The sequence below is a fragment of the Gopherus evgoodei genome, chromosome 22, assembly GCF_007399415.2.
Source record: "Gopherus evgoodei ecotype Sinaloan lineage chromosome 22, rGopEvg1_v1.p, whole genome shotgun sequence".
In the NCBI taxonomy this organism is placed as follows: domain Eukaryota; kingdom Metazoa; phylum Chordata; order Testudines; family Testudinidae; genus Gopherus; species Gopherus evgoodei.
In genome coordinates, this window is record NC_044343.1 from 8,229,526 (window position 1) to 8,252,013 (window position 22,488).

A 22,488-nucleotide genomic window follows, 5' to 3' on the forward strand; every position below is an offset into this window, starting at 1 on the left:
ACCACCCCCCAAGTCTGTCGGCTCAGCCTTTGCCCTGCCCCCTTCCCCGAGGCCCTGCCCCCACTCACTCCAACCCCCTCCCTCAGTCACTTGCTCTCCCCCACCCTCACTCACTTTCACCAGGCTGGGGCAGGGGTGAAGGAGGGGGCGCAAGTTCTGGGAGGGAGTATGGGTACAGGACGGGGTGCAGGCTCCAGCCAGGCAGCGCTTACCTCAGGCTCCCGAAAGTGACTGACATCCCTCTGGCAGTGGCTCCTAGGCGGGGGGAGTTCCCAGCCAATGGGAGCTGCGGGGTTGGCACTCGGGGTGTGGGCAGCCACCCTGGCGCCGCAGAGATGTGCCGGCTGCTACCAGGAGCAGCACGGAGCCAGGGCAGGTAGGAAGCCTGCCTTAGCCCCACTGCGCCACAGGACTTTTAGCATTCGGGGGGCACTGGGAAGAAGGAGGAGGAGTTGATCAGCGGGGCCTGCAGACCCCCAGGAGTCCACAGACTCCACTTAGAGAAACGCTGAACCAAGCCATGCTATATATTTATTGATTATTTGAATGTTTCTCCTTTGTCAGTCCAAGTGCATTGGGCAAAGAGCACTTTGAACTTTAAGCAATTGCCTTCGATATTTCAAACCAGTCTCTTTCACACCAAATTCTACAAACAACACGTACATAAGAGCGATTGAAAGGCAAAGCGCAACTTGACTCCTCGGAGAATTACTGGAAGTGCCATAAATGCATTAGGGATACTAAAGAATTGGTAACTGGTGATGAGTAACTGCAATATGAAGTCCTGGTGCTTGCATTGTTGCTTGATATCACTGCATGGTTTACACAGTAACTGCTTACGGACTTCATGTGTAGTTTATGCTTAGTACATTTGTTGGACCTGCACTTGATCAGAGAACTGTGAGTTATATACTGATGTGGTTCTGGGTGAATTAATACACTTCTGATTGGTTAAGAAAAACTAACTGTCCTGATCTGAGAAAAACGGTCCCCAAGGTAAGATCTGAAAAGAACCCAGCCTTAAAATCAGTAGGCTAGCAAGCCCTGGACTCAATAAAAGGGATTATTCAAATTAAATTCCATCCCAATATTAGTTATGACTTATCATAGAATCATAGAATATCAGGGCTGGAAGGGACCTCAGGAGGTATCTAGTCCAACCCCCTGCTCAAAGCAGGACCAATCCCCAACTAAATCATCCCAGCCAGGGCTTTGTCAAGCTGGGCCTTAAAAACCTCTAAGGAAGGAGATTCCATCACCTCCTTAGGTAACCCATTCCAGTGCTTCGCCACCCTCCTAGTGAAATAGCTTTTCCTAATATCCAACCTAAACCTCACTCACTGCAACTTGAGACCATTGCTCCTTCTTCTGTCATCTGCCACCTCTGAGCTCCACCCTCTTTGGAACCCCCCTTCAGGTAGCTGAAGGCTGCTATCAAATCCCCTCTCACTCTTCTCTTCTGCAGACTAAACAATCCCAGTTCCCTCAGCCTCTCCTCATAAGTCACTTATCACACTGGCAAATCTAGTTTGTTAGATTCCAGCTTCACATACACACACACACACATAGAGTGTGAAACAGCAAGTCCTCACTTTCCTGTAGTCACTTAGGTTCACATGACTGCCTGGAGGGTCATGCATATGTTACAGGCTGTCACCACAGTTCCTCTGATGTGTCACCAACAAACCCCTCCTCCCCACACCCTGCTGCACGCATCAATATACTTCCATACAGGAGATGGACCCAAAGCAATGCACTGAACCCAAACCATCCCACCCATATGGGGGAGCTCAGATCTGAAATTCATGGCTTGAGTTTATTTGTACATGATGGGGCACCCTGAATCTGACCCCTTCCAAACTTTAGGGAAGTTCACTCACTTCGTTATACTCCAATCTGGGGGAGGGGAGGATTGTAAAATTACTCAGCTTTGCCCATTCAGCCTGATATAAGCGGAAACAACATCCTGCAGTCAATGGATTGGGCCCGCTTTACACCAGGGCTGTGTTTGGCTCAACAAGTCAGTTACTGCAGCAGTTCCATTCGCCGCAGACAGGACGGCAGACACTGACCCAATCCTGCCAGGTGCTGAGAGCCCTCAATCCCCTTTGAAGTCAGTGAGAGTTAAGGGTGCTCAGCCCGTGGATCGGAACCCCTTGGTCTCTTTCCAGAAGACATTGTGTGTGTATTTAAATGGCTGAAATGAAACACGCTCTCTGAGTTGCCATGGCAACTTAGCCCTGAATAAGAGGAAACAGCGGTACAAAAACCTCCTGTATTTGCCATGTCCATTACATCACCCTCCTCTTGGGCTCGGAGAAGATGTTCCCAGCACAGCCAGATTTTCAGTGCTCACACTGTGCCAGGCGCTCAGCCCCTACAGCACCTCCTGTGGTGACTGTGTCTCCCCCGGTCCCCTCCCCACCCCGAAGGCTGGCTGTGGGGGAATCACAAGAGATCTGCTGCAGTAAAATAGCTCAGGTTCCTGTGGATCACTCTGGATGTTGGGCTGGGCTGGGAAGTTCTGAATACAAAGTGGCGTTTTGGCTCTTTAATCTCATCCCCATTATTCCATTAGCCCCCCCTGTTCTGAGCTTCCCTTCTTTTCAGGGGCTCATGCTGATTTCTAAGCGTCTGGCTTTCAAAGGCGCTGAGACCTCCCATCTGCAGCTGAAGTCAATGAGAGCTACAGGCGTTCAGCACTTCTGCAGATCAGGCTCCTCGAGTCATGTGGCTTTGCGGGGCTGACCAGCTGAAGCGGGGTAGCTAGAACCTCTCTCCTCATCCCACGCACCCCATCATTTCAGGGTGGCTTGGGCAGGAAGGCAGCCCTGTCTTAGGGAAGGATTGGCGGTGGCCATTCATCATTGGTCTCCCTGATATTATTTCCTGGGAGCTCGGAGGACCCAGGCAAATCCCTTGTAACTGGAAATTCTGATCATTTTTACACAGCCAGCGCATTCGTTTTACTGGGCCATGTAGCTAGAGCTGCATAAAGGCCCCTCTAGCGCCAGCTCCTAACCACAGCTGTGCGCAGCTGTCCTGGTATGTGACCGACACTCTGCCCCCGTAGCACCTCTGTACTGGCCCCCACTGTTGCCCACCTCCCATTCAGTCTGGTAGGCCGGAGCCAGCAACGGGCATGGGTGCTGCACGTGATGCCCAGAGCGAGCGTTGGGGGTCAGGGGAGGCTTTAGCTTTTTTTGCCACCCTGAGCACAGCAGTCAGGCAGCTTTTTGTGGCTCGCCTGAGGGAGGTCCCCAGTCCCACGGCTTCGGCGGCTTGCCTGCGGGAGGTCCACTAGTCCTGTGGCTTCGGCGTACCCACTGTCGAATTGCCGCCGAATCTGCGGGACCGACGGACCTCCCACAGGCAAGCCTCCGAAGGCAGCCTGACTGCCACCCTCACAGGGACCGTCAGGGTGCCCCCCTGTGGCTTGCCGCCCCAGGCACCCGCTTGGAGCGCTGGTACCTGGAGTCCTCGCTGGTTGGGGTGGGGCAGACTCCAGGGCAGGTCAGAGTGCAGGCAATTGAACAGCAACGTGGGGAGGTCTTGGGGCCAAAGGCTGCTCCCCGTGACAGCAGGGTGACCCCCCTCCGTGGGGTTACCTCTGATTTGCACTGTTATGAGCTGCATGATCCCAGCCTCCAGCTAGGAAAGCTGCATCAGAAAACCAAGAGAACCTGTCACTCCATGGCTCACACATTCGGCCCCCCGTCCCATTATATAGAGTCCCTCCTTCCTGCTCCCCCCACCCCCCATGCTGCCTTTTCTTCCGGCGCTCCCCCGCCCCTTTTCTCTTCCAACACCCCCTCAACGTCCCTGGTGTGCTGCTCCCCCCACCCCGAGCCCGTCCAACAGAGAAACCCCCGTGCGCCAGGCAGGCCAGGGAGCGGCAGTCACACGCCTCTCCCCACACACAACTTGCAAGCGCCCCACAATCGCAACGCACGTGTGCGAGCCCACGACCGCTACGAGCCCGCAACATTCCAGTCCTCCGCGTTCCACCCTTCCTGATTGGTCGGGGCTGAGACCTCCCCTTCGCTGATTGGCTTCTGCTCCCTGCGATGTAGCCAACAAGTCCGCCCCTCCCCTTTTATATCAGCTGAGCCCGCAGGCCAGGGGGACGCGCAGGAACGGGACTGGAGCAGAGGTGAGGTCTTGGCGGATTGCTGCCTGAGTAGGGCCCTCGTGGGTCCCCGCGGATCGGATCTGGCCGTGCTGCACCCAAGGCAGGGCTGAGGGCTTCCCGGGGTCTGAGCTAGATGGGGAGGGTCGCTCTGCCGCGCCCTCCCCCCCGTACCAGCACGTTCTTCAGGGGCGGCTTTCCGCAGGGGGTGCTGGCTCTCCATGCCCTGGCCTCGCTAGGCACAGAGCTCCGGGAGGGGGAGGGCCTGTGCAGAGACCACCCTCCTTGCTTGGAGCTGCCCTACTCGGAACAGCTTCTCTTTCCGGGGGAGGCTGGGGGTGTACGAGCCAATCCCTGTACAATGGAGCTGACTGCTGGCCTGGTTAGATGCGGGGTTGTCTTTTGCATCCATGGTTTTGAGACTGGACTTCTTGGAGCCTAGCAACACAAGTCACTCGTGCCTCCGACTGTCTCCTTTAAGCCCCCACCGCCCTGCAGAGTCGCCCAAAACTTCAGCCCCCTTCTATTAGTATCTGCTCATCAGTCCGCTGGGCTGTGAGCCTTGTGTGGAAGTACGTAGCTGGGGTGAAGGCTGAAGTGTCTGGCCGCTGTCGTTCCCTTGCTGTCGCAAATGCTTTAGTTCAGCTACTTTTTTCTTCTTCTAGCCTGGGCTAGAAACCAGCCCTTTAAAAAAGCAGCTTCGCCTTCTAGGTTACTGGAACTTCATGATTAACTTTCTTTTCCCCTCTGTGGCGTGACTCCGGTGTCCCTCTGGCATGAATCAGTTTCACTTTGTTTCCTTGGGATAAGCACATTGTTGCAAACATGGCCAGGGAGGGAGCTGATCCAAACCAACTTTCTGCTGAATCATTTAAAAAAAGAAGTTGGTGAGGCTTTGCGGATCTCCCAGACCTTCAGCTGAAAACGGCCTTAACTTTAGGCTTAAACTGACTGAGCCTGCTGGGGAGTCTTAAAGAGACAGAACCAAGATCGAGTCCATTTGTTTGAAGTTGCTGAGGGGGCTGTCCCTGTTTCTGAGCCTTCCCCCCCCTCCGCCCAGTGTTTATGGTATTGCACTTTCCTACTCTTAAATGTTTCTATCTGCCCTGTTGTGGGAGGGCCCTACCCAAACAGGAGAGGAAACTGACAGACCACAAGGGAGCATCAGTGAAACTGACTAGACATGCAGTACTATCAGTCACAAAATAAACTGAAACTTAGAGCCTTGTTTCCTCCAACAGTGCAATTCAGAGTAGACTGGGGGTTCTTAAACTGTGGTTCATGACCCCTCAGGGGGTTGCAAGGTTTCTGCATGGGGGGGGGATGTGAGCTATCAGCCTTTACCCCCAAACTCGGCTTTGCATCCAGCATTTATAATAGTGCTAAATATAAACTGTGTCTAATTAGAGTGCAGCCCCCTTCCCTTATACGTGTACAGTGTGAAAGGGGTCACCAGTACAAAAGTTGCAAACCACTGGATTAGACTTACAAAAGAGCTAATGGGTTCTATATCTGGAAGTTTCTAGTAACATTCAAGTGTAACAATAGGTGAATGGCTGTATGAATGGATCTTTTTAAATGTGGTGTCCCTTTAACAAGTCTGAGTATCCATAGTATTGTGCTCTGTGCCAGATAGTAGTGGGTCACTGAGACAGGAAGTAGCCATGTGACTTATAGGAAGAAGAAAGTATGAAGTCACTATGACCAGCTTCATAGGGTGCATGATCAGGGTTCGATGTCTGAAGCGAGCCACAGCTGGGGGTGTTTCAGAAACCAGTGTGATTTCTAGGTGCCTCTAGGGGGCAGTACATCTGAGTGGGGCAGGTTTGGCTGAGACAACCAATAAATCAAGGCACTGCCTCCTCCTGTTTATATCCTGGATTGGGTAGAAGTTTCCAACCCTATGTACATACTATGCAGAACTAAATGACATGGAGAAATGAAGGTCGTCATGCTCTGCTCTAAACTGAATTTAATGGGGAGGTCGAAGCCTTGTCACAACCTAACCCATTCTGAGAAGTTGGAACGGCTTGTAATGCAAGCAAAATGGATTGTGATGTTTCATTGCCAAGCGGCTGTCATGAACTGCAACAAAAATGGCTGAGACCTTGGTTGAAGAGTGTGTAAGGGCCTCATGCCTGGAAGGGGTATTTGCTTAGACTTAGGGTGTGTTTTAGGGCCTCCACAGGAGTAAGGACAAATCCTGCTTCAATTTATATTTTCAGGTTGTCTTTATTTAAGCTGTAGCCTGGAATTAGCTTGGCCATGGATCAAAACCAGTCACTTGCCTGCTCGAGCAAACAGGCTCCTGAGTGGGTCAATAAGGAGAGCAGTGTTGAAACAGAACCACCTTCTCCCAGCAACAGGGCATTCTAGAGAGGGGCTGCAGATGCATCATGCACAACTTGCTTTGGTGCAAACAAATGAAACCAAAGCCCAAACTTGAAATATCAAAAAAACTCTCCCAGCTGCTGATCTCCCCCCTCCGTAGTCCTGATACTCAAATCAGGAGCCTCTGCAATCCGTTGCTACCTCACTGATGGGAATCTCCTCCGAATGAGCCATCATTGTATGTGCTTGTTGCTCCTGTAGGCTTTTTTAAACCAAGCTTGTCACATGGGTCATTGACATGCTGCTCCCAAGCCATGTTTGTTCCAACCCTGCTTGTGATCAAACTCAGAACGTGCTGCCCAGCTGTAGCTGGGTTTTAACTCAGATTTCAGCTATGGAGATGGGTCTAACTAGTTTGCAAGTCTCCTGTTTCCTTAGCCCTGTGTGTAAGGTGCAAATGAAACCCCTGCAAATCCTCAGCTCCTTGTAGCAGCTTCTGAGGCATCATGGGATCGTGCATTCTGGGAAAGCCTGGGTAACAAATACAAACATTGCTATGCATCTGGTGGGGAGGACAGGCTAAAACAACTGCATCAGGTGGGAGGCGGAAGCTGCTAGGAACTGGGCCATGCTTCTGAGCATATGCTCAGACTGCAGAAGACAAAGTTTTACAAGCATTTTTCTTTTTTTTTTGATGTAGCAGTTCTGTGTGGCAACAGTGTTTTTTATCTTCCAGTTATGTCTGATTTCATCATGTCTTCTGAAGAAAATGTTGCAAGCCAGACTTCCACCCAGAGTGAGGTGCCAGAGCAGCATCAACAGGTAGGTATGCCTAGATTTTAGGGTACTTCACTGCACTAAAATGCACTCCCTGGCATGCTTAGACCCACCTCTTGCTAACCAGGCCAGCAGTGGTATTGGTGCCATTGCTGGGGGTGATGCTATAATTGTGTGTATCAAAGACTGAATCCCCTGTATCCATGCAGCGGGGGAGAACCATGACTTACTAGAAGGAACCTGGCTGTCTAGGCTGCTCAATGGCTAGGGGAGCTTGCTATGCTGGTAAGATCAGATCTGGTGCTGCTCTACTCACTAATATAATCTAGCGTATGGATATGTCCTGCACCTAGTCTCTTCAGTCAAGACCTTCAAGCAAAACCTAACCTCAGCTGCTTTACTCCAGGTCTTGGCTCATGAGGTCTGATCTTCAGATGTCCTCAGCACCTTCTGATGTCAGTGGGGGAGGTACAGGAGCTTGGCAGGCTTGGAAAACCAGGCCATGCTCTAGGGCTGAAGATGTCACTGGTGCCTACAGGGCTACTCCAGCTCATGGCGCTGCTAGGTCTAGCCACCCTTAGTTATAAGAATTCAGCATCAGGGAAGGCATGGAGCCAGTCCTCTCCAACTGGCTGTTACTGATGTGTTTTTTCTTTTCTCCTCTATTAGAATGTTGTGAGCAGGGTGGCCAACCTGCCCTTGGTTAGCTCCACCTATGACATGGTCTCCACCGCCTACACCTCCACCAAAGAGAATCACCCCTACATCAAATCTGTCTGCGATGTGGCGGAGAAAGGCGTGAAGACCATCACCGCTGCGGCTGTTGGAGGCGCCCAGCCAATCCTGACCAAACTGGAACCACAGAGTGAGTGAGCCATGAGATGGCAGCATGGTGGGTGGGCCAGACTGTGGGACCCAGGCAAGCTGGAGTAGCTCGTGAACTGCAAATGGGTGGGAGAGTCCTGCTGGTTTGTGGGTCTGGTAGCTGAGGGAGTGTTGGGATGCAGAACCTTTCAGCTGAGACATCACAGCTGTTTTAGAAGGTTCTTATCTACCCTGAACTCTTCTCAGAAGTCTGTTGCAGTCCTACCGAGCAGGCAAGGTGCCCAGCTGATCTCCATCTCTGTAGCAAGGACGCACCTTTGCAAAGAAGCCTTGTATGTTCTGCTGCAGAGTTCCAGGCATCACGTATGGCATGATCCATGTGATGGCTGTGCTAGCTTGACCCTAGAGAAGCTACAATCTGAAGCCTTTCCTTACAAGTCACTAGGCTGTAGCTACCTGTGTAACAGCGGAACACACAGATGGTGCTGCTGTTGAGTCAAATACCCTGGCATACAGCTAGTACCCTTCGTCAAGGGTAACCTGAGTTAAAAACAGCCTTGTTGTGGCTTCCCACACTAATTACAGATGTGTGGAGCAGAGGTGGCCCAGAACCAACTGGCCAGTGTGGCAACCAGGAACTAATAAAGCTTTTCAGTGGCTTCTGCAGCCAGGCTGAGCTGGCCAGGTGCAGGATTCCTTATCAGATGCCTTTGCAAAGATCCAAGGCTCTAGAGGGAATAAAAGCATCCCAAAGCCAGAGCACATACTCTACCCCTGCACCATGTTCATAGCAGTGTTAAAATCTCCCAATGAGTTGCGCTCACAGCCTGCACATGTGGCCTGTAGCCCAGATCTTGCAAAGAGCTGGTATTGATGCTGGCCTTGAGCAATCCTGGAATGGTGCCAAAGGGAGTTGGTTTCATCTTGGGAGACCAGGCCAAGGAAGGCTTTGTCCCTCCAGGGGAGGGAGGAATAGGACCCTGGGAGTCACTGCTGGATTTGTTTGTTCCAAGCATGGCGTGACATGCTGTGTACTGGAGCATGACATTCAACTCTTGCCTAACTCCCTGGGGCATTGTATGGCTTAGTAGCAGGGGAAGGGTTGACTTCCTTCAGGGGAAGTCTAGGTAACTAAAAGGGGGCTGTGGTAACCCACACTCACTGGATGGGGGTGTCCCTCTTCTCCTGTGTTGCTCTTCTGGCTACAGAGGAGAGGGCTGGACTTAGAGCAGCATTTAAGCGATAGCCAGTGTCAGAGTTGCCATGAAATGTTCCACCTGGCTGGGTTTCTGCATTCAAACTGTATCCAATATAACAAAGCTAGCGTGCCGGGACTCTGGGCAACTCAGGAGGCTGGGCAGTGCTGAGAAGCTTCTGTAGCAAACTAACTCCTCAGTTAAATCTCAGTTAAACATGAGAAGAGACTAATAAGACTAGGACTCTTCAGCTTGGGAACAAGATGACTAAAGGAGGATATGATAGAAGTCTATAAATCATGACCGGTGTAGAGAAAGATGTGTTAAGGAAGTCTTAGGTATGCCTTCTCATAAGAACTAGAGGTCACCAAATGAAATAGGTGGCATGTTTAAAACAAAGGTATTTCTTCACCCAATGCACGGTCAACCTGTGGAACTCCTTGCCAGAGGATGTTGTGAAGGCCAATTCTATAACAAGGTTCAAAAAAACCTAGATATGTTCATGGAGGATAGGTCCATCAATGGCTATTAGCCAGGATGGGCAGGGATGGTGTCCCTAGCCTCTGTTAGCCAGAAGCTGGAATGGGCAACAGGGGATGGCTCACTTGATTCCCAGTTCTGTTCATTCCCTCTGGGGCACCTGACATTGGCTACTGTCAGAAGACAGGATACTGGGCTGGATGGACCTTGGTCTGACCCAGTATGCTGTTCATACATCCCAAGGCAGCAATTGTCATCTGGTGATACCATACCAGAGATGGGCTCATGGTGCTGATCAGGTCAGCTGTAAGCTAGTCCCTCATGTACCAGCTACAACAGCAGCTGCTAATGATCCACACAACACACCCATGTCCAATCTATACTAGTTTGCTGCTATTAACCTCTGCAAAGGGGCTCCACTCCCGCTCTCCTCCAGCAGTGGCTCTTAGGAGCTGCTGGGGACTCCCTGACCACAACAGGTCAGAGATGGGCCCAGGCCGCAGCTGTGTGAAGACAGTGATGTCCCTAGTCCCACATGCTGAATTCTCCTTGGGGAGAGGACTAAGGAATACTAGTAAGCCAGGGCCATGGCATTGCATGTTGGCTTGCTACCAGAGGGCTGATCACATCTCTTGGCCTCTGGGGTAACTGTCAGGTTTCAGATAACCTGAGAAATGGGATGTCCTAATACCCTCCTCCATGGCTGCCTCAATTACAGCTGGCAAGACATCACCCCTCTGCACAGCTACAGCTGACCCAGCTCTGATCTCAAGGCCTGTCCTGAGTGGCTGTGCTCAAACTGTTCCCAAACTCAGACTAGCCAGTGTTCTCCTTGGCAGCTCTGCAGCTGCCCCTCAAACCTGGCACTGCTTGGCAGTGCCCCTTGAAACCTGACTGTTACCAACCTACTCTGCTGTTCCAGGCAACTGAGGGGATAAGGCAAACAAACTCTTTCTGTCTAGTTGCAACAGTGAACGAGTATGCGTGCAGGGGGCTGGATAAACTGGAGGAGAAGCTGCCAATTCTTCAACAGCCAACTGAAAAGGTGAGCACCTCTGCTTGGAGAACTATGGATGTGAAATCAGGGGTCTACACTCTCTGGACAAACCAGGCCAGACCTATGGCAGCTGGGGGATGGGGGCCAGGAGAAGACTTGACTTTTCCTCCTCCCTGGATCTAGGAGCTTCTTTGGGCAGGCCAGTTGGCTGGGCAGTTGACTAGCCAATTACTTGCAGAACTCCCACCAGAGGGAGGTGGAGACAAAAACCTAGTGACTGATACCTCCCTAGGCTCCAGGCTTTTATCTGGGTGAATGTGTTCCCCATGTAAATAGGCACCGAAGTAGTCCTAAAACTAACCAGTGCTGCCTCTTCTCTGCTGGCTTAATACTAACCTTTGTCACTGAATGCTTCCCTCAATCCTAGGTTGTGGCTGACACCAAGGAGCTGGTGTCTTCCACTGTGACTGGTGCTAGAGATGCCGTCTCCAACACAGTCAACGGAGCGAAGGATGCTGTGACAGGGGTGGTGGACATGGCCAAAGGAGCTGTCCAGGGAAGCATGGAGATGACCAGATCAGTGGTGACCAGCAGCATGAACACAGTCATGGGGTCGAGAATGGGCCAGATGGTGGTGACTGGAGTGGATGCCATGCTGGGGAAATCAGAAGAGCTGGTAGATCATTACCTCCCCATGACAGATCAAGAACTAGGTCAGTGCATGCTGAATAGAGCTGGCTGAACTTTCAGCCTAATGGCTTGACCAAAAATGCCATTTGGGTCAACCCAAAACTAGCCATGAATGTAACCAGAGTAATTTTGGCCAGTCACAAAATAGCTGGAGCATGTATTTGTGGTGCCCTGCCCACCAGGCTAGGGGGCAGCACTCATTTGGTACGTGGGAATCCCAAGTTTGAATCCCCACTCAAACTTTTTTAGGCCAAACCAAATCTGAAATGTTTGAGTCCAGTCAGTGACTGGAGTAGCAGGCCCCCCCTTGCTGCTGAAGGCAGAGCAGATGCAGGGCAGGACTTTGTCCAGCAGGCTGGTTTGACCCATCTCTTGTTCTCTCCAGCTAAACTGGCCACATCTGTGGAAGGCTTCGAAATGGCATCTGTGGAGCAGCAGAAGCAGCAGCAGAGTTACTTCGTGCGCCTGGGGTCCCTGTCCTCCAAGCTCCGCCACCGAGCCTACCAGCACTCCCTGGGCAAGCTGAGGCATGCCCGGCAGAGCACCCAAGAGGCTCTGTCCCAGCTCCATCAAACAATAGAACTGGTAGGAATGCACATCCCCTGCTCCCCATGCCACCTCCTAGGTCGCTTTGTTCTAGAGATGAACCCAAATCCTAATGGGTTCATACTTCTCCCTGGTCAGACATCTTGATTCACAATCCATGGCCCATGCACAGGTGACCAAGGACTAACCTTGGCTGATGTTAGGTCAGCACAGTGCTGTTGACTTCAGGCAAGCTAGTGACCTCTTCCAGCTGAGGATCTGGCTGGGGACTCCTCCCTTGCTGCTGACCACAAGTATCTGACTCCTGGTTTTCTGTTCCCTCTGTCCCTTGCCAGATTGAATACGTCAAGCAGGGTGTGGACCAGAAGCTTCATGATGGCCAGGAGAAACTACACCAGATGTGGCTGGAGTGGAGCAGGAGGCAGTCGGAGGGAAAAGAGGACTCTGACACTGCACAGCCAGAGGTATCTTGCCACAGAGGGAGGAGTCCTAGGCTACTGCAAAGTAACCTCTTAGAGGGGGTGAGTGTCACACATCCTGGGAAGCAGCTTCCCTTAATGGTGTACTTGCTTCCCTGACAGGTGGAATCTCGGACACTGGTGATGTTCCGCGGCATCACCCAACAGCTGCAGACCACCTGCCTGAACCTAATGACCAATGTCCAAGGCCTCCCCACCAGCATCCAGGACAAGGTGCAGCACCTCCGTCACAACGTCGAAGAGCTCCACGCAGCCTTCTCCACTGCCCATTCCTTCCAAGATTTGTCCAGCACCGTCCTAACCCAGAGCCGGGAGAGGGTGACCAAGGCCCGGGAGTCTATGGATGAGCTGCTGGACTACGTGGTGCAGAATGCTCCCCTGCCTTGGCTTGTTGGACCTTTCGCTCCCAGGCTGGTAGAGCTCCCAGAAATTCCAGCTGCTGGAAAGGATGTGGAGGAGGAAACTGCTGGTTGCACAGTCCAGCAAGGAGGAGATGAGAAGATGGACAGCACAGCTCAGCAGGCCTCCGTTCCAAAGGAGGACCCTTAGAAGGCTCCGTATACCTGCAGTTGGCTTCTTGTGAGGGAAAACTTGTATGCAATTCACTTGTATGGACACAGGGGGGCTTGTGTGTCACCTGCATCTGGGGCAGGGTGGCAGGATGTTAATGTAGATAAGCTGGCTGTGTGTGGAACTCCTTGTTGGCCTCACTTCTGAGACTCTCTGCTCTCTTTCTTGTCAATTGTTTTTGTGCCTTCTCAACTCTTCTGGGTGGCTCCTTCCACAGGTGAACTCAGACCCATGGTAGACGCATCACCTCAAAGCAAAGCCAGGGTGTCTCAATGGGACCTCTGTAAAGTGCCCTTAACTAGAGCAGGGAGAGGACACCAACCTTCATGGCAATAGCACTGAACTCCAGCTGCTAATGGACCTGTAATATTTCAGTTGTCAAGACTCTTGATTACATTTGCAGTACTTGGAGGGTGTTAAGCCTGGATTAACTGTAGGGTTTGTTGCAGAACCTGTCCCTCCTCGGGTCTATTCCCTTCAGCATTCCCAAGGCAGCTGCATCCTTAAATGCAACCAAAAGGGATCATTAGATATCTTCTTAATATTTCCCCCTGCCCCCTGTTTGAAATGTCCAGGCCTCCCGCTCCCGTGCTGTAAAGCCATTCAGACCCTGATTGCCTGTGAAATGACTGTTCTAGCCAATAAAGCAGGAATGACTCTGCCTTTGCAAAGAAGGCGTAATTGGTGCAGGGCTATCCCAGCGCTGATCTTCCAAGGGGCTTGATCGTAACTGAAAATCAATAGAGAGAAATCTTGGGCTAATTTTCCCTCTTGTAAGTGCCACTAACAGTTTGTATCTTGTAGAATAACTGAAGTTTTTTCCACAATAAAATTGATTAGCATTCACCTGATGCTCTGTCTCTGTAAGCACCTTCCCTCTCCTCCTCTCACCATCCTTCACAAGAGGAGGTGACCACCATCTCACACACAATCCCTACAATGCATTTAAAATCTCCTGCCTTAAACCCAACTCCTACATTTTCAGTCTAACCCATAACTCTTTTAAAAAAAAAAAAAAAAGACCAGGGTTGGTGACACTGGACTCCTCCTACCCACTGGGAGAGGAGCCTAAGCCATTCCCAAGGAAATCATGCTCCTCATTCAAATCCTATTTGTAGTTTTGTCTTCTCATGGGAGCCTTGGCTCTGCCTAGCATTCCTAGGAGCCATAGCCCAAGACCCCATTGTGCTAGGCAAGATGGTCCCTGCCCAAAGAGCTGCAGGCCTCCTTGAGGAATCCCATTATGAGCCTCCAAACTACAGCACAGCCACAAGGAGCAGTCCTACCCTCCTGCCAGTACCTATCTGCCTCCATAGCCTCACTTTTCTCCTAAAGGCCAGAAAGAAAGTGTGTGTGTGGTGTCCCCTTTACACTGCCTCTAGCCCAACTCTCACCTTAATGCTGCATTCAGGACTTCTCTAGCAAATGCTGACATTCAAGTAACTGTGTATGCCCTTCCATCTCTCCTCAGGCAGAGGTACCAGAACACTCAAGGAAGACACAGGGCCACCTTCAGCCCTCTTCCATCCTGGCTTTCAAGCCTTCTAGCAAACCCTAGGAGAAGTCCCTTACGCAGTGATCATGGAGCCTGTGGCTCTTCCTCCAGGGTCAAACTTGGAGTAGGGTTTTTAATTTACTGTTTTGGGGGCAGTTTGGGTAGAAATATCTACGGCCTTGCTGTCTTGACACTTCCTCTGTATTTTTGAAGGCTGTGTGGCATTATCTAGACAGACTGGATTCACCTGTTCACACCCATCTTTCTCCCCCTCTAGGTATTCTAATACTTGTGTGGTGCTGCTTCAATACCCTAGCTATTTTCTCCGGTGCTGTGGCTTTCTGCAGTAGCTGGAACCAGAGATGATGTGACAGACATTGGTCACAGCACCAGTTCATGGCCAGATACAGCAGCCATCTCCTCTAGCATGGCAGGGCTCACCCCTCCTTAGCACAGTATGTGCAGCTGGAGTCTGCAGGCTCTGGCTTGTAGACGCTTGTAAGGAGGGTGTTGTACCTTTCCCATCCTCAAACACTTGACACTCCCTAAAGTGTGTTCTCATGCTCCAGCAGAACCCTCTCCCTCTTCTTTTCCCTCCCCCGCCCACTTGGCTCAGATGCTGTCGCTCCCTCACCCAGGCGCAGGTGACTGAGTGGACTGGACCCCACCTCGCACATACACAAGTTACTGGTACTCAGGTTGTATTCATGCTTTTGTCCTATGTTGTGACTTCAGGGGAAACATTTTGCACCTCTGAGGCTCAGCTTCCCTAGCTAATATGGAGCTACTCCCTCAACTGTGCCCAGCCTGAGATCTGTGACCAGTGCTGAGCAATCCCACCCTTGCTGGGGGCTGGCTGCTCCAAGCCAGGGCTGGTTTCAATGCTCTCCACATTGTTTCCATGGCTCAAAGGCAGAGGGAGCCACCTGCTAAGAGTTGGTGTGTTGTTGCTGCTACAGAGAAGCAAAACCCCAAGCGTTTCTTGCTTGGCCTTTTGAGCAGCTTTGTAGGGGGGCTGATTCTCAGAACTATGCATTGGCAGGCACCGCTGTATGTGCAATCTGGATTTAAACTGGCCTGAGTAACAGAGCCGGCACCAGGGAAGAGCCACCAGTGGCAGCACCACTGCACCACTTTCTTCTTCGGGGGCAGGTCCTTCCCTCTGAGAGGGACCCGCTGCCGAAGAGCCCAGCGTGCCACCCCTTCCCCTTGGCCGCCCCAAGCACCTGCTTGCTGAGCTGGTGCCTGGAGCTGGCCCTGCCGAGCAAACAACCCTTGGATGCAGGGGGAAGCTCATGTTATCAAAGAAAAGCCCTGTTTAAAGGCAGGGCACACCCCAGCCACCCAAGGCTTTCCCATTGCCCATCCCACACTTCCTAAGGCTTTCACTTCCATGCCCAACTGACACCAAAACATACCATGTACCCTGCCGGCCTCAGACTTGTACGCTGATACGAACCCTTAACTGGGACCCTCATCTGTCAGCGTCAGCACGGCTGGCTGTCACATTCTGTACTGCTGAGACAGTCTCCAGCTTTAACCCCACCAAGAGCCTGGGTAAGGTTTTAGCATTAGAGTGGAGAAGACGTGACTGACTCTGTCCCACAACTAGTTATGAGGCAGGAGAAGCAAGTGATGGGGATTCCTGGGGGCTATTTCCAGCTCTGAGTTTGAGGTAGGCTAACCCACACAGGGCTAGACACTGAAAGGCAGCATGCAGGGGCTAAGATGGGGATTTGTCATGTTAGAGACCCAGGTTCTGGGCTTGCAGCCGCAGAGCCAGGCTCTACCCCCAGTTTTGGGACAGAGGAACCTCCCTTAGTGTGCCAGATCCCTAAGGGGACACTGTCTCTCTCTTCCCCCTATTTGGGCTCTGGCTGTCCCTCTGTTTACTCCAGGTGAGAGCCCCCACTCCTTCCAGCAGTCAATGCTTATCCTCACACCTGCCCATCCTTTGGTCTCAAGCTGGGGGATGTTGCAGAGAGGTGAGGAAATCCATCTCTCTCGGGCATCAGCTGCTAAGTGTCAGTGCCCTGGTGATTAGATTTGCTGCTGGCTTTTGAGATGGGGTCAGCCTCGGCCAATCCTTTTTTAATGACCCCTACAAGCTCAGACAGCCAGGCAATGCTCATACCTGTGTCTTAGCCTGCCCCAAGAGTAAACTGTCCTTTCTGCCCACCGGGTAACAATGCAGCATACAGGGGAAACCGAGGCACACACTGGCATCATAAAAATATTACAGAAAATTCCCACTTCATCACACTTGCATAAGCTAAAAAGTGAGTGTGTGTGTGTTCAGCAGCTCTGTTTTCTAGGTTAGGTTCATAGCCTTTGTCACAGTTCAGGGCAACTGCGTCCATATTCTCCCTCCGTGGTCTAGCAAGAGCACCCACTTCTGGGCTCCCAGCCATCACTGCTCTTGGGCGGAAACCCACGTCTCTCTCTTCCTCCCAACCAGGTTCTTTTCCAGGCTGCACAGTTCCCTGCTTCCACCATGAGTGCCCAACAAGCCAGACTGCCTGAGCAAGCCTGTTCCTATGCTTTGCTTTCTCCTCAGAGGCTACAACAAGGGTGATCGCCCACAGATCAGTTACCCCCAGCCCTTGCTAAGTAAGCCCATGTCTTCTTATGGTGAAACATTCCAGAGAAAACCTATTAAACATAATAAAAAGAACCTCCACACACGTTCCCAAAGATCACCCAGCCCCTCCAGCTTCATCATAGCATTAAAATTCAGCAGGGTTTGGTGCATGTATTTTCCGTTATGTCTAGAGATGTTATGAAATGCTGTATAGACAAACCCTCTTGGTGTCTGTCTGATATTCCACGAATCAGCAGGCACGTAGTGGCCAAGCGACAGGGCCCAGAGTGTTGCATGTTTCTTGCAAAATGAGGCCAAAGGAAAAGGAAGACAAGCCAGCAGAAAATATTGCTAAGGGGTGATTTAAAAATGTTTTTGGTCTCTCTCTAATCATACTACCCTAGGGCTTTTCATCAGTAGATCTCAAAGCGCTTGACAAAGGTGCTCAGCATCATTATCCCTGTTTTACAGATGGGGAAACTGAGGCACAGAGCAGGGCCGGGACTTGCCTATGGTCACCTAAGCAGCAGAGTTAGGATGAGAACTCAAGTCCCAGGCTGGACCACTTCATTATTCCTGGAAGCACCACAAAGCACTGGTGATAGTGCTCAGAATGCATCTGTGCTTTTGGCGATTTGGTTTTTTGCCATTTCCATGAGATTTTTACAAAATAAAAGTTTAAAGCACCTGTAAAAACTGAGCTCGGTAACCCAGCTGTCGCTGCACCGCCACATACAAAGTCCCATTACTCCTGCCTCAAGCACTAACAGTGAATATACCACCCAGACAGCGACTGGTTAACCAACCCAAATACTGAGAGTTACGGCCCCTCAGATCCGGCGGGGATGTGCTCGCTATCGAGCAGTGCAGCTCAGCAGCGGTAGCCTAATGCCACACACACCTGGGAGAACAGTAGGGTGACCAGATGTCCTGATTTTATAGGGACAGTCCCGATTTTGGGGGCTTTTCTTATATAGGCTCCTATTACCCCCCAGCCCCTGTCCAGATTTTTCACACTTGCTGTCTGGTCACCCTAGAGAACGGAGAGGAGCATCCAAGGGTTGTCGGAGCCCTTTCTTCTCCCCAGAGCTAGGAGGGGCTGTAGCAACAGAGCAATAGGAATAATGGGTAATAATAGACCAGTTGTACTTCTGCTCCAAACACAGTCCCCACCCCGCTGGCGCTTGACGGCATGATCGTATCGCTGCCTAAAGCAGCCTTCCAGTGACTCAGGATTGAAAGCAGACACAGAAAGGGGTAGATCCTTTCAGACCCTAAAAGAAGGGTCCTATCTCCTGAACTAGGTGTCATTTTAGCCAAGGGGAGAGAGGATTGTTCTGATCGGTCAAAGAAAACAACAGAATCAAAGTGTGCTGGTTTGTCATCTGGGATGAGTGTTCAGAGCTGCACGGGCATCACTTTAGTACTGGGGAACTAACCATTCTTTAGCTTGCGCTGAATTGATCCCCACTCCAAGTTTGCTGGAGGTCCCGGCACCGCAATGCCATCACTGCTCCTGGCAAGGATTGCATGCTCGTTCAAGGGCTCTGTAGCTAGATGCCAGTTGGATTCCTCTCTAGAGTTACAGCCTAGTGAAGGAGCTGCAGCCTGCATCATTTTTACAAGTGGCGTCTCCACAACTGCGGTTCCCCTTTCAATCGACTGCTGTCGTTTTCACTAGCTACACTATGCACTTAGACTCAGATCTACTTTAGCACCTAGCTCCCATTGATTTCAATACCGCAGCACCTATGAAGCTCTGGACTTCGCTGTCCTAAACCACCGTATACTGTTACTGCGAGCTGTTAAACAGCTGCTGTGTTCCACCTCAGAGATGGCTGCATTGCATTAGTGGTCGAGGTGATCCTGGAGTGATCCTCTGTAAAGCATCTTAGGGCGGAAGGTGCTGTAGACATGCTACGTGTTTTACTTTCATTCTCCTAGTGGAAAACACTCCAAGTTCGGCTGATGCCATAACGGAGGAGGGAAGACTTCAAGGAAGAGGCTATCTGGCTTTCCTAGGCCTGTTGGACTGTGAACAAGGCCTGTGTGGCACTGAACTTTACCCAGCATTTATCTGCCCCATCACACGGTGAAGGCATTGGGGTGCGCAACTTCTTCTAAACTTTCTCCGCCTGTTCCATGACATCAGCCTCAGTCCCAGCTTGTGATACTAACGTAGGTTGAGGAAGTGCAGGGAATTTCATAGAAGCATAGGGCTGGAAGGGACCTCGAGAGGTCATCTAGTCAGCCCCCTGCACTGAAGCAGGACCAAGTAAACCAAGACCATCCCTGACAGGGGTTTGTCCAACTTGTTCTTTAAAACCCCCAGTGATGGGGATTCCACCCCCTCCCTTGGAATCCTATTCCAGTGTAGGTAGAAAGGTTTTCCTAACATCTAACCTAAAATCTCCCTTGCTGCAGATTAAGCCCATTACTTCTGTGAAAGTAGAATGAATTATATTGTGAAAATAAGAATGGATTAAAGAAATGCTGTATGTACCTTTAAGCAGAAATAAGGAATGTTGAAATACAGTTGTCAGGAAAAGAAACATTAAGGCATAAACAATGAGTGCATTTAAGCTAATGGTGGAACATTAACTGGAGATTGGTAAAAGTTAGTGAGGAAATTAACGATATATGTCTAGCCTCAGGTAAACTTGTCGTTCTGCCTTCTTTGTCCTCTTGTTAAGTTTGCGCCCTCTTTATCTGTATAAACTAAGGTTATGTGGGTCTTGCAGGGGGCTCACATTATCTGGGTGTATTAGCAGAGCGCCGTGCTAATAAACAGTGTCCTGAGTCTGACTGGGACACTTCTCGTCCTGAACATGGACATGGACAACAGTTGATCTCCATCCTCTTTGTAACAGCCCTTAGCGTACGAGCAGACTAGTATCAGGTCCCCTTTCAGGTCTCCTTTTCTCAAGACTAAACATGGCCAGTTTTTTAAAACTTTCCTCGTCGGGCAGGTTTTCTGACCCTTTTCTCCTTTTGGCTGATCTCTTCTGGACTCACTCCAGTTTATCCACATCTTGGCACATTTAGCCCTAGTTCATTCAGGGCCAGGTGCAGTGGCTGAGTGGTTAAAGCCCCTGGCTACCTTCCTGCAGGTTGCAGATTTGAGTCTGGCTTGATCTCCCCACCTCCAGTTCACTCAGCTGCCAAATGGGTGCCTGATCCATTGGGTTAGGGCAGGTGGGCAAAGGCGGTTGGATGTGACCTCTCCTGTGTCCCACTGGCTGCAAAACTGGCACTGAGCCATTGGCCCAGGGGAACTTTGATTTTCTGAGCCGAGTCCCCTGAGCGCTGCTTTGGAGAGAAGCTAAACTGAATGCAGGGAAGGAGAGCAACAGGCAGTGAAATCAGGAAGTGGTGCAGCAGGTCTTGCTGTGACTTGTCCTTTGACCTAATTTAGTATCTCCCTTCCCTGGGAGCTCAGCACCCCCATATCCATAGGAGCCCGTCTAGTCCCCCTGATCAGATTAACATTAGCTGCTTTCCCACAAGAGAACGGGGATGCGCCTTCAGTCCAGGCCTGACATCACAGCTCGGGACAACAGAGGTCAAGGCTCAATGCAGCTTTCTAAACCCAGACCTGATGCTGCTGCCTAACCAGTGGAGTGGCAATTATAACAACAAGCCCTTCCTCTGATAGCACTTTTCATCCACAGTTCTCCAACCAGGGAGGTCAGTATCATTAGTCCCATTTTACAGATGGGGAAATTGAGGCACTGAGCAGGGAACTGACTTGCCCCAGGTCACCCAGCAGGCCCGTGGCACAGGCAGGAAGGTCTCCTGAGTTCCAGCCCGGTGCCCTCTCCACTAGGCCATAAGAGGAAGGATGCCCAGGAGGGGTGGCTTTGTCTAAACAGCCATCTGGCTACAGAGAACTGCCTCAGCTCAGCTCACTCTTTAAATGGATTCCGAGTCACTGTGCTGCCAGACGCAGCCGGAGAGAATCCCCTGGGGCCTGGGTTAATTCTGCCCTGCCCCTCGAGCATTGAGCTCTTCGCCAGCTCGCACTCCACCGCCACCCTGGGCCCGAGGCTCAGGGCCCAATCTGCAGAGGGGCCAAGCACCGCAGCGTTATCATTAGCAGTCCAAGGTGCAGATCAGGCCCTTAGAAGGGGGAAAGGGGAATGACGCAGCCACAAAAGGCTCCCCGAGAGGCTAATTCAGGGGCTTGATTGCAGGAAACAAGGCACTTCCATTGGCTTCAGTTGGAGCCACTCTGACCCCCAGCAGTTTTACTTTGGCGTCTGCTCTGATTCTGCCTCCGCTCCCCTTAAAGGGGCGACACAGCAGGAGGCTGACACGTGGCCTGTCACTGGGCAAGGCATTAACAGCAGCTCCGCCATGCCATGCCATGGCAGCTGAGCCAGAGGATCCTTCCCTGGCAAGAGACCATCCGAAGGTGCCAGGCTCTGGAGCCAAGCCAAACCGGGGCCTCACTCCCAGCGGCAGCTGGTGCACGTCACATCTCGCTGCATGACTGTCTGCAATGCCGGCACCCATCAGCCCCCCCGCTCTGAGCTCTCTGCTAACCAGCCTGCCTCTCTCCGGGGCCACGGGCTCAAACGGGCCTGAACCAAAAAGGGCCAGCGGGGAGGCAGATGACAGGGCTCCATGCAGCCGAGTGCAGAACTGGGGCGCTTGTGGAGGTTGTGTTGGCGTATTAATGGAATCTACAGCAGGGATCAGCTCGCACCAAACAGTGTGTCGTCCCCGTCCCCCCCACACGGCAGCTGTGGCCCATCCCAAATGACTGGGCGAGACCCTGGCACAGGGGGCACAGAGGGAGAGCTGGGCCTGTGATTAACACACACACACCCACAGACACACACCTCGCAGCCTCCAGGCACAGAGCAGTTTGTCAGCCTCACGTGCACCAGAGTGAAGCTGGATAAGACCCAGACCCACATAATACCAGCAATCCCTCTCCCCCCAGAGACCCCTGGCAATATCATTCCCTCCTACACCCCTCCAGGCTCTAGACACCTCCCTCTCCCTGACCGTCCCCTCCCCCTGCCAGATTCTCCTCCTCCTCCCACCCAACATCTTCCATCCCTCCCCAAGGCTGTCTCACCTAGCTCCCCTCCCCCTGAATTTTGGTTCCTTCCCAGCTCCCCTCCCCAAGGCCGCAGACCCAGCAGACCTCCTTCCCCCCCACCCCCAGCTGCCCTCAGTGCCAGGCTGGCGGAGGGGCAGGGGGTTGTGGCTCCAGGCTGCAGCCAGCCCAGGAGGAGACAAAACAATCCCTGCCCATCACCCTGGGGCCCCTAGCCAGGACATGCCCCCTCCTAGTTAGCAACCTGGGAAGGTTTGGTTGGTTCTGATGACCCCCTGGGATCTCCCCTAGGTCAGGGATGCTGCTGGCCCAAGAACCATCCAA

At 51.8% G+C, this 22,488-nt stretch overlaps 1 protein-coding gene across 1 annotated transcript; it reads left to right on the top strand.

Moving 5' to 3' along the window:
* Nucleotides 1-4,080: 4,080 nt before the first annotated feature.
* On the top strand, nucleotides 4,081-13,866 carry LOC115638698 (perilipin-3-like). The gene is made up of 8 exons (XM_030540607.1): nucleotides 4,081-4,153; nucleotides 7,197-7,282; nucleotides 7,907-8,102; nucleotides 10,701-10,783; nucleotides 11,163-11,448; nucleotides 11,811-12,010; nucleotides 12,307-12,435; nucleotides 12,553-13,866. Exons 2-8 carry the CDS (start codon nucleotides 7,199-7,201, stop codon nucleotides 12,997-12,999), a joined length of 1,425 nt encoding a protein of 474 aa, XP_030396467.1. The 5' UTR covers nucleotides 4,081-4,153; nucleotides 7,197-7,198; the 3' UTR covers nucleotides 13,000-13,866.
* Nucleotides 13,867-22,488: the final 8,622 nt, after the last annotated feature.

Coding starts and splice junctions, on each gene's coding strand:
- LOC115638698 (XM_030540607.1), top strand. CDS start 7,199: ATGTCTGATTTCATCATGTCTTCTGAAGAAAATGTTGCAAGCCAGACT. Junction 7,283..7,906: donor TGCCAGAGCAGCATCAACAG/GTAGGTATGCCT, acceptor CTCCTCTATTAG/AATGTTGTGAGCAGGGTGGC. Junction 12,436..12,552: donor CTGACACTGCACAGCCAGAG/GTATCTTGCCAC, acceptor CTTCCCTGACAG/GTGGAATCTCGGACACTGGT.